General features: G+C 38.5%; 1 protein-coding gene across 1 annotated transcript; it reads left to right on the forward strand.

Annotated features, from left to right (window-relative positions):
- Nucleotides 1–1318: 1318 nt before the first annotated feature.
- Nucleotides 1319–8752, forward strand: LOC133993130 (NAD(P)H dehydrogenase [quinone] 1-like). The gene is made up of 6 exons (XM_062431993.1): nucleotides 1319–1343; nucleotides 7641–7805; nucleotides 7886–8016; nucleotides 8090–8203; nucleotides 8280–8381; nucleotides 8453–8752. Exons 1-6 carry the CDS (start codon nucleotides 1319–1321, stop codon nucleotides 8750–8752), a joined length of 837 nt encoding a protein of 278 aa, XP_062287977.1.
- Nucleotides 8753–12280: the final 3528 nt, after the last annotated feature.

Consider the following 12280-nt stretch of genomic DNA (forward strand, 5'->3'; position numbering starts at 1 on the left):
CAACAACTCTTCTGGGTTTAACCCCTCGTCTGTCTCAGTCTGGACACCATCTGTTTAAAGGCCAGCCTTCACATTTTCACCTCCTCCTTCTCATTTGTGCATACATAGACACGTGTTTGTGTATGTTAATGAACATGAATGTGCAGAATATTGTGCTCAAGATTACAGCGCCACAATTTTATTTTTATATATTTTACATAACAGCATTTGTATTTCAGTGGTGGAAAAAGTTTGTGTAGGCTGACAATGTCCTTCATCCTTTCTATCACTTTTACCTTCTGTCATGTTTATTTTCCAGTTTCTGTAACCCTCATGTGTCATCGACCAATCACGCTCTTGGAGATGCAAATGAACTGAAGTAGTTTCATTTTAATTTAGTCCCCGCTCCACCGCCCCCCTCAATTCCCCTCTCTGCTTGGTTACCATCTGCTGTCATATTTTGTTTCTGCTGATTTGGAATCAGATGACATCTAATCAATCAGCTTTTGTCACCATGGATACTGCGGCAAAGAGGAAGAGAGGTGAAATATTGCAGCAGTTCTGTCCTTCGCAACACTTTTTGGCATGATCTCCAAATGTGTGCAGAGTCAAGAACAAGACTTTATAATTTCTTTTTTCATTACTGAAGGAAGATGGTGTTCTTCAGAAAAACCATGTCAAAGGCATTCATCACAATTTACAAACATGAATAATGTATTTCTGATATATAGCATGAACAAGATTTGAACAGACTGTGAAAGACATCTCATCGCTAAAGACAGCACAACATCAGCCTTAGACACTTTGGATTTGCAATAGTTTGTGTAGACCTTATTTTACATTCAGTAAACTATCCATATGTCACAAAAATGGCAGATAACACTATATTTTATAATTGTCTACAGGTATCATAATGAATAATGTTTCCTATAAGAAAATTGATTTAAAATGATCAGTTCTTTCAAGGAAATGTTTAAAAAAATTATGAGAATTATGAGCCTGTTACACACAGTAGAAAATATTAGACATCATAGTGTTAGATACACACAAGGTCAATATAAAGAATAGGCATTATGTACAGACTATTAAACGATGGAACTCAACACACTTATGTGTTTACAATAAGACTAATAACTGATGTATTGTGGGCTGTAAGTACTTATTGTGGCTGTTAAAACACAGTACTTGTCAAAATGTGTGCATTAGTTTAGGTATTTTCAGATGTGTTGGTTTAAATAGAAAGTGTATGTCTATATAATGTGTATTTAATGTAAGATTAAGCTTTACTGAGCATGTAAGTGTATTATAATCATGTGTATCCAGTATAAGGTGTGTATGTATGAGTGTATTTGTGCTGTATGCCTGTGGTAATCTGAAAACGTTCATATTGGGATTTTAAGATGGACTATTGTGAAGTTAGCCTTGAGCCAAAAGAGGTCCAAATAAACAAATACATTACAGAGCCATTAAATAAAGTTTGTGCAATGCATTTTGCAAAAGTAAAATAAAGTGCTACGCTATTCTTCACTTCAGCAGATCAATCCCTGTGGCATCTGTTTACTGGCAACAAAGCAAACAATCTATGCAGACACATTAACATGTTTTTATAGAGCTTTCATTCCAACCTGGCACTTACATCAGTTTTGCTTTCAGTTTTGTGCACAAAATTACCAGCTGTAGAGAAGAAGCGGTTGACACACCCTCTACAAAATATAATTGATACAGAGAAGCTTAAATGGAAAAGCAGAGTATATAGATTTGTTAAATGCTGAGAATAACACGAGGGACTACCTGTGTGAGCTTCAATTTGAGCGTTATCTCCTTCAAACTTTAAAGCATCGTTTCAAATTGTTGTTTGTTATTTCTCCTTAAATATGTCTTATGGAGAACACCTGTTTCTAACTCCTCAGGGGCAGTCAGTGAACAGCAGAGAGGCATATGACATGTTAATGTGGCAGAGAAGAGAAAAGATAAAAAGGGAGACTTTCATTTCAGTCAGAGGATTTACTTTGGAAGCAGTCACTGTTATCTTGGAGAAGGCCTGCGCTGTAACATTAAATATACAGTATATGCGCCGGGTTTGTCTTTCATTCATTCTATTAACAATGTAACTCTGTTTCTCTGAAACACACAGTCACAGTTCAGTGAACATCACTTCATCACATTGCTTGGAGGGTTTTGGGCTCCGGAAATCATACTTAGATGACAAACATAAAAGAGCCTGATTATCCCGATGAGGACAGAGTAGTGTGAGAGGAAGTTGAATGAGAAGAGAGAACCAACATAGACTCAGAGTGAAATCAATTACATTCAGTGGCCTGTTAAAATATATAATTTAAGTACCACTTAATATACATATTCATTTTAAAGTGTTATGTGAAAAAGTGTAAGAAGAGACATGGGAAAAGTAGCCTTTGACACAATTGAAGGAGCATTCAAGAAGAAACAAAAGTAGAATAACATGAGTACTCAAAGTGATCGCAGCAATAATTTATTTGAGCATTGCAAATGCACATCAATTTTGATCTGTTTCATTTTCTTCTGTTTTTCTTTAATGTTAGAAGACGTCAGAAGAAGTGTGCATTCCTCCTTACTGTGGGACCATCTGTTGCCAGGAAACTCATAGACAGAACTATCAGCAATAGCAGACCTTTATTTCCCCTTTATAACTGTGTAGGGTAAAATTTGGGTGATAAATACTAAAAATGAACAATGTTGTATCTGCTTAAAGGGTACTTGATTATTGATTGTTATTCGCTAAAGATAATCAAAACTGAGGGCATTATGATAAAAGAAGAGGTGTATGTGATTCTGCACTTACTGAGTGAATAAACACATTTGATGATCTGATAACTATACACTATAATGTATGTGATTAAATGTAGCACACTTTTACTATTATTATTAAAAAAAGAATGCAGTAAGAAGTAATTTAAACAGTATTATAATTGAGATGGCCTATAGTGAATATAGCTCAAAGTAAGTGGGCATCAGCCAATGAACTGAGGTAACCTCTGTATAGAAAAAAACTGAACTTCAATAACCCCTGTATAAAAAAGGGAAAAAGTCTCAAGGCCACACTCTGAAAAAACTCCATACACCTGCGACTGGAGAAATGGATGAAATGGGAATCATTTTGATCGATGCCAAGAAAAGTTGTTTTGAAAGGAATCTGATTGAAATTTACTCGTGCAAAGGGGATTTCCCACTTTCCCACGATGGTCAGCAAAATTATCAGTATAAAAGGAAACATTTATCTGAAATCATTGTATCATTTCTACATAGACACTGTCTGTGTTGTTTTGGTTCCGAGGATTTATTTGTCGACGAATACAACTCTAACTGCATTCAGCTGGACGACTCTTGGTGATTTTTCTGTTTGAATCTTTTGGGACATCTTTGACATCTTTTAAATAACGAAGTATTGGACTGTTAATTTGCTACTACAACTGAGGGCAGTTTATTGTTCTGATATGAGAATTCATTAAAACACCTGGTCTCAAGTCATGCCAAATGTACAAAACCATTTTTTTTCCTGCAGCTGTCCTGCACATTTCCAGTTAGTAAAACACAAGACCATTACTATCAGGACTGAGCGGCCTGATTTTGGCCCAGTAAAGTATTGTGAGATGTTAACATTGATCTAAATCGAGGCTACTACATATGAAATATGTTGCGGAAGTGACTATTAAGAGAAAGATTAGATTGTGCCTTCTTCCCTCAAGGCTTTCATTGCTCTCCATCATTATAATATCCTTTGACACGGACAGAAAATTTAGTTTTGGGCTTCTTTCTGTTTCCTCGATTTATTCTGTGATCTATGAAGTTTTCTGTCCAAGTAATGCTTTTCTGCCCATCCTTAAGGATGAACAAATGTCACATTAACAGAAAATGAGCATGCCTGCTGTGACACACTGTATAAAGGTTATATACTAACTGATTTACATGTTGTATAGAGGCCTTTTGTTCATTGACCCACATTAATCAGGCCTCTGTGTCTTACCTTGAACATGTGGATGAAAGACTTAATGATGGATTAAGTTTGTTAACCCACTTTAACAGTGATATTAAATATATCTATTAAATGTGGCTGTGGCTTAAATGTGATTAGAAAAATGCAGTGTTATCTTTATGTCAACACTGAAATGCATCATCATAGTAGAAAGTAACACACACTTGCAGCTTTGCACTCTCTGTCACCAACCCCCTGTCACTTTTCACACACTCTCACAAAACCCAAAGTCACAGTAACATGAAGCTCTTCCATTGGCTTAAGTGGTGAACCAATTATTACACTCAATTGGTGTGTAAAAACCAAACATCTTACAGTGTGTACACATCTGTGATTATGTTGTGTATTTCACTGTTGTTGTACTGTTACAGACTGAATGTATGCATGTGGAATAAAAGAGGTTTTCATTTGCTGTCATCTATGCTGTATAACTGAGGAAACAAGCAGTGATTTCAACATTCACTCAGCAACACTCTCTGCTGTAACTTTTTGTGGCTACTTTCACAAGAAAATCTAAATAACAGCTTTGGTTTGAGACAGAAAGTCACAGAAGTATCTGTCTGATGTAAATATATGAAACTGAGCCGTTGCTGATATAGATTATTCACAAACTTTCCTGTATCTTGTGTCTACTGGTAAGCTGGTAGCGTCAAAGTCATGAAAAATGGTGATTTCCTTGCTGCTGATGATGCAATATCACTCTTATTGGTGTATGCTGCGTCCTACTTTGTTGAAGAAGAGGTGATTTCATAGAAGCAATTTAATGTAATTTAACCTCAGTCACATATACCAGTAGTTTATCCCAGAGTTAAAAGTACTGAGAATGTGAAATCCAGGCGACAGATTCTTGATTACTCTCATGGCTGGTGTTAATGTTGAAAATAGGACACAGTCTTAAATACCTATTATTGTAATTTGTGTTTTTGCTTCTTTAAGAGTTTGATCACTTGGTTCTGGTGAAACAGAAGAGTGAGGGCTATATAGCATGAACATTCAAGATTTTCTGTAAGACCTAAACCTTCTCCAGCTGCCATAGCTTGAATTACTTTTAATTTGTATCCTGGCCAGGGAGCAGTACTGAGAGTGCGCCAGAAGATCACCGTAAATCCTGGTGCTCTGTTTACTTATTGTCATTCTAGTGATTAGATTAGTGGCATTAATCTGTTATATGTTGCAGTTTGTACGCTTTACAGTGATTCTGTTTGTCAACTATATAGCCAAAATTCATGACTTACCATCTGGATTTCTATCAGTCACTTTGGCAAGTCCTGGCAGATATTCACAAACAATGTTTAAATCATAAACACCATCAAATCAATCTCTTGATTGCAAATTGAACCACAGATTTGTCTCCAGCTAGTGGTAAAAAAAAAAAGAGTAGACGTGACCATGGGTTGTTGTATTCTGCATAGTAGGATCATGGTCAGATTATGCGACAATGAGCCCCTGGGCAGAAATGTGGAAAAGCCACCTCCTCCTACCAAGCCAATCTCACTTCATCTATTGCTCATAGTGTTTTCCACTGATAATAGATTCCTGCCTTCTACATAGATATTACCCCCCACACCCACCAACCCACCCAACAACAACAAACCAACCCATTATAACTCATTTTAAAGGAAATCTTGTGATGCTTGTCATATTTTCTTACACAGTTCTACTGTCAAAAAACATTGCAGCAATTCAGATTTTAAGTGTGAAAGGAGCAGTGCCAATTAAAAAGAAAAAGAAAGATTTAAACATACTTTAATTTAAAAATACTTTTTCCAATTAAAAATTCAGTCAGAGGCTTTGACTCAGGTTCCCCCTGACTCCACAGGCCCGTGTAGGACAGTGTTGTCCTTATCACATGTCCAAAATATAGTATAGTATCTGGATATTGTTGCAACATATCCTTAATTTATAGCATTTTATTGGAATTATGTCCATAAATAAAAGGGACAAAATTGATGTATTTTCTTGAAACAGCCACATGATGGCACTGTTGGCAACGTTTTCATTTTATCGTCCAGTATTTACCGTAAAGAGCAGGCAACTTTTATTGTATGTGTGTACCTTTTTAAAGCCTATGCACTCTATAATTTGCATGGTTGTGGTTATTTGTAAAAGCAGCTCCAAAAGATGGGCTGCAGATGTTGCTTTTATGTTGTATGTCAGGAAACCAGAATGAGATAACATGTAAGCCGTCCTAGAAAGCCTTGAGCAGAACATAACAATTACCTGACACATGTAAAAGAAAGTGTGACACATACTTGTCAGGATAGTCTGGGATCATGTGGCTCAATACATCAAAAACCATGAAAACATACCTCCCAGCAAAACACATGATCCCTTCCTGTCACAACAGAGGGAATGCAGCCAAAGGCTCAGTGTGACAACGAATAGGCTACACAATGAAGACACAAAAACCATAATATTATTGTGGTATAAGAAATCAAGAGGCCACTGAGATGAAAAGAGTAGACCTCATAAACATCAGAATGCCTTATAATTGTAGGCCTGAATAATCCCTGCAGTGGTTTGATACAACCCTTAAAACTCAAGTCAGTCTCAATAAGTGAGAATTAGAAGAGACAATGTGAAGTAAAACGCTGACAAAGAATATCCATATGTCTCACGCATGTGCTTGCATGCATGTGTGCGTATGTGCTAATATGTAGCAGTTGCTCATCATTCCCCAGACCCCTGACCCCCCACAGGCCCCACATCTCCACAGTGGCTGGAAAGATGGGACTCAGGAATGATTTAGGTGCCAGATGTGTGCCAGCTCATGTTTGCCTTTGATGCCCATCGCTGCTGAGGGTAATTTTTTTTTTTACAGGGCAACATTCGTGAGCGGGCCTCGACCGCAGGCAACTGACTCTTTAGAGGAGAGTAATGTAAAGGAAAACAGAGCTGGAAGCCAGTAACAGTAGAGTGAGATGATCACTCAGCCACATCTGCTTCATGTGGTTTGAGGACATCAGGAACGGCACACAATTATTAAACATCTTGTACGCAGACAGAGAGGGGACAGACACGCACTCAAATAGCCACACGGAAACTGAAAGAAACGAAAACAGAGACGTAGACATGGGCTCTGTCTTATTTTATGTAGGTTAAAATAGAAAAGACACACATTGCCTTTAAATAAAAAACACATTTAAGAGTACTATTGCGAGTTTATCCCTCTGTTCAAAACAGGCTATATCTGTGGCTGGTTTTACTGATTAAACCTAAATATCTATGACTTTTAGTGGCATGATCTCCACTCCCTGTTCAAAAATACTTTTCAGGATCAGTTAAAGAATATGTAGATCAGAGTTCTGTGAGGTCGCCAGTTGACTGATTGATGACCTTGATTGCTAATTTACAACACCTGTGGGGGTTCAAATGAACCAGGAGGCTTGGAGTATAAAAACAGCATCTTGACTTTTACTCTGGTATGTGCTGCCTTTTCCTGTCAACACACAAGCTAGTTGTAAAGCTCATTGCACACAGCTGACAACCTGTTTCAAGAATGGGTAAGTTTTCTGCATTCTAATAGCTGCTGAAAGTTTTGACGGTGTTTATCTCAAGCTTTTGTTCAGCCTGAATTTGGCCACACACATGCCAGTGTTTCGTCTGCTGTGCACTTGTTTTGTCTGATCGTTACCTCTTGTCTTGGCAGCCAAGAAAGTGTTGATCGTGTATGCCCATCAAAGTGCCGGCTCATTCAGTGCAGCAGCCAAAGATGCTGCAGTGGAGGTTTTAACTGCTCAGGGCTGCACAGTGGAAGTTTCTGACCTTTACGCTATGAAGTTTAAAGCCACTGCCACTGCGGAGGACATCATTGGTATATAAATATTGTGCTGGCATAAAATCCTACTTGGCTTGCTCTTTAGCCTTACAGTCAACTTTGATTTTTATCTCTAGGAGAAATTAAAAATGCTGAACACTTCCGTTATGCGGAAGAGACAAAATTGGCATGGGAGGCAGGGAAACTATCTGCTGACATCACTGAAGAGCAACATAAACTCAATGAAGCAGAGTTGATCATCTTTCAGGTAGAGCCTGAGTGACAGTAATGTTATATATTAAGTTGCCTGCATTAAGCTAACCTTGAAACCCACTTCTCAGTTCCCCATGTACTGGTTCACTGTTCCTGCAATTGTGAAGGGCTGGTTTGACCGTGTGCTCACACTGGGCTTTGCATACTCACACAAGAAGCGATACACAGAGGGCATTTTCAAGGTACAGTGCAGCTCTAGATGTTTGTTTTATTCATTTAACTTTTCCTTATTTAATCAAACTTTCTGCTACTTCACAGGACAAGAAAGCCATGCTGTCCTTCACCACTGGATCTCATGAGTCAATGTTCAGTGCCAATGGCATTAATGGAGACATGAATGTGACACTATGGCCACTCCAGGTATTGTTTCAAAATGTTTCTTTTGTCGCTTAACAGCTGTCCAAAACTTATACATTTTCATCTTTCTGCAGAACGGCATCCTGCACTATTGTGGCTTCCAGGTTCTTGCCCCTCAGATCTTCTGGGCTCCGTCTCACATTCCCTCTGAGGCCCGCAGCACTATGCTGGAGGCCTGGCGTACACGACTACAAGGCCTCCTGGAAGAAAAAACACTTTCTTTCACTCCCATGGACTGCTTTGATGGGGAGAAGGGTTTCCAGCTGAAGCCTGAGGTCCATGAGAAACATGCCAGCAAAGAGTTTGGGCTGACAGTGGGGATCCACCTGGGCAAAGCACTACCACCAAACAACCAGATGAAGGCTGGCGTCTGAAGACTGCAGAGCCTCATTTGGTGTCAAATCTGTCCAATAAAGTTTGTTTGACTAAAACATGACTGTCTATTTTGGCTTTATCAGAACACACTTGGTTTTTTCTTGAGGGGCTTGACTGAATGGATGCTCACAATGGGTACAACCAGGAAATGGTCACATTAAGGAATCTGACTGGTTGGCAGCATCACAATGGTGACCTCTGTAGAAGTCATGCCCTCATTCACCACTGGGTTGTTTAATTAATGTTCAGCATTAAGAAGTACATAACTCTGGCCACCAGCAATGTAACTTAAACAGATTTCTGTCCGTTAAGAGCCTTTTCTGTACTAGGGCATTTAAACTGACTTGAAGTCCAGGAGTTGAGTCTTAACATTTTAGCTGACTACCAGGTTTCTTACTACAATACCATACAACCATGAGTTTGACCCATACCCCCAACCTTGTGCAACACAATCTTTCTGGTTATCCTTACAATTCTGTGCTTGATTTTTCTCACAGTAACTCTCTAAAAAGCATAAATATCCAATCTCTAGATGTTCTTGGCCTCCTGGGAGTGGAAATGCCCCTCTTACTCCCCCTGACTGCTTTGATGGCAAAAAAGGTCTCCAGCTGAAGCTAGAAGTCTATGAAAGATTTCCTAGTGAGTTTGCGCTGACAGAGCAAACCCACCTGAGGAAACCACTCCTACTAAAAAGCCAGATCAAAGCTGGGGGGTATAATGAATGCTGCTCTTTTGGTTCAGCATGTCCAATACAGCTTATTTAATCTCTTGTGGATTTTGGTAAATGTCTTTTCAGCTGGTTATTTTGAACAAATCTGACATCTGGTTGAAGCCAGTGTTCAGTACCTTGTTTACAGACAGGCTGGTGTGCGAAGAGACTGCTTGCATGCAGGTTTAATGTCTATCCAGAAACATAAGTGGCTGAGCACTTTTCCCAGAGAAGCAGCTTTTGTTTGGGTATGGAGGAAATGAGATGGGGGCAGGGAGAGGGGGCATACTTAAGGAAATGGCCTTGCACGTCCAGAGCACAGCCTTTGACATGTAGGAACTCGACGGTGTGCTAATTTCACAGCTGAGGTTTCACAAGGTCATTGTGTTTGTTTGTGTTGTGTCAGTTCCAGTTTCATAATCACCTGTCTGCAGCTGGCACATGTTCAGATACTTCTTTTGCTGTCAAAAAGCAAAAGGAATTCAGAGATTTTAATTATCTGGAGAATACATATGATTTCTGAGTAATTTGGTGCTAAGACTTGAGGTATCTACTGCGTCAGTAGATCTACACAGTAATGTAGACAAACCCTAGTATTGTCATGCTGCAGATTTTGAAGAATGCCTTTTCACTATGTACTATTTTCCAAGAAAGAGAACCATAGTGTTTAGGCTAGAATTGCCGGGTCTGGGGTCATGGTGTGTTTATGTATGTAAGGGTTAGACCACACTCTCTGATCTGGTGTCCATCGTTCTCTCCCATTGTCCATCCCAGTTCTCCCACCCTTGCTGCAGGGAAGGCCATTCTCAGTTGGCTCAATGGGAGGAAGTGGGCACCATTTTACCACGCAGGCATGGAACGGAGTCTCCGGAAGAGTAGTGTAGCTTTACTTAAAACCCAGATACACACATACATTCAGATAGTAAATAGAAGCAATATAATGTTCAGTGAAATCCTGAAAGGCAAGTGGAACTTACTGGTACCTCACCTTTTTTACCAAACCAACTGCACAAGTGAAGTTTTTTGACATTATTGCCAAAAGTTAGACACAAAAATGTATACCACTGTACAGTTTGTACAGTAAATATGAAGTTATAGGTAGCAGCCAGTTAGCTTAGATTAGCACAAAGACTGGATGCAGACAGAAGCAGCTAACTTGGTTCTGCCCAAAGGTCATAAAATCCACCCAGAAGCACCTCTAAAACTCATTAGTTAAGATGTTATATTGTTTGGTTTGATCCATATAAAAAAACGGAAGTGTGAAAATGGCAAATTGTGTTTTGTGTCAGATCATATCTGTACCAGGTGCAGTGACTTCCTGAAGTCTTGCTGTCATCATCAGGTTGCCAGGCAACCAGCAGAGTCTCCAGGAAGTTACTGTTGCTTGCCAAGAAAAGATCCGGCACAAGCCCCCATCAACAAATCACTTTTTTTCTTCCAAATTGATTTTTGTGTGAACTAAACAAATGAGTTGTAACATCTTAATTAGTGAGTGGTATTGATCTACAGATCAACTGTCTGCAAGAAAGCGAATAAGCATGTTTTTCAAAATGTCAAGCTATTGCTTTAACCTTAGAGACCCACTGTTACAAAATTGCAACATCTATTTGAAACTGTATAGTAGTACTTATTCTTTGTCTGAATGTAGCAAACACTACATATTCCAGCACCCCAGACTCTGAATTGTATCATTGTAACATTTTTGGTGGGGAAATATAAATTTGGAAGACATACCACATTCCAAGTTCAAACACAACATGGCTACTTTATACTGACCCCCCAGGCTCTCTCTGTTGGATCAATTTCAGCAATTAAGTAAGCAAGTAAGTATTTGACCTGTAGTATTGTTTTCCTTTATTCTAAAGATGTTTAGTGTTAGAAAACACAAATATTTTTTCAAAAATGGATAATACACGTGATTTACAGGGATTTTTTTCAATGTTGCAAAAACGCAACACTGGGCTACAATGGGCATCACTTTTTCACACAGGAGGCCCCATCACATAGTACAGACTGAAGGCAGAAGGCAGAGCACTTCGATAAGAAGACAAATCATTATACATTCAAAATGAAAATGTCACAAAAATGTAGAGGACTGATGAAATCAAATTTTAATTTTGCAAGATAAAATATTTGTTGCAATGACAAGTCATTTGCTCCATTTACGCAGAACTGAATTACAATTTTAACCAGTCATATGTATTCGCTTTTTATTGTTGTATATTAAACTGTTTCATGTTCATGAAATTCATTTTTGAAATGCATATTCTGATATTATTGAGCTATCAGTGCATAATAATCTATGGATTTTTGTAAAAATTTAAGTGGGGAAATGTGTAACCACTATGACCCACTGTTGCAATTTTGCAACGTTTTCCTGAAAATCCTCAGAAAAATTAATAAAAAGTTATTTTCTGGATAAGACGCTTACTAAAAACTGTTTAAAAAGAAGAAAACTTTTCACACAAATAATATCAATGCTTGGGTCCCAGAGGGTTTTTCATAAACTGTGTTGCGCAACAATAATCAGATATAAACTTATTTATTTCCAAATATCTAAGAAATATAACTTAAAAACACAAAGACTTGATTCCTAAAACTGAGGTGAGATTTGAGCCAGATGGGATTGATTGTCTTTTGTTGACTTTTGGATGTTTTGATTGGGCCATAAATGGGTCCCTGTGTTTGCACCAGATGTCATAGGGTTAACAACAGGCCAGCCATTAAACACTGTGACCCACAACAGAGACAGGGACAGAAAGATGGAAAAGTGCAGAGCAAAACGAGGTCCGCTGAGAAATGAGGCAAATTATGTACA

The sequence above is a fragment of the Scomber scombrus genome, chromosome 13 (assembly GCF_963691925.1).
Source record: "Scomber scombrus chromosome 13, fScoSco1.1, whole genome shotgun sequence".
Classification (NCBI taxonomy): Eukaryota; Metazoa; Chordata; class Actinopteri; order Scombriformes; family Scombridae; genus Scomber; species Scomber scombrus.

Excerpts from the sequence above, each read along its gene's own strand:
- LOC133993130 (XM_062431993.1), top strand. The coding sequence starts at position 1,319 with ATGAGTGTATTTGTGCTGTATGCCT. Across the intron at positions 8,017-8,089 it reads CAGAGTTGATCATCTTTCAG|TTCCCCATGTACTGGTTCAC; the intron begins GTAGAGCCTGAG and ends CCCACTTCTCAG. Across the intron at positions 8,382-8,452 it reads TGACACTATGGCCACTCCAG|AACGGCATCCTGCACTATTG; the intron begins GTATTGTTTCAA and ends ATCTTTCTGCAG.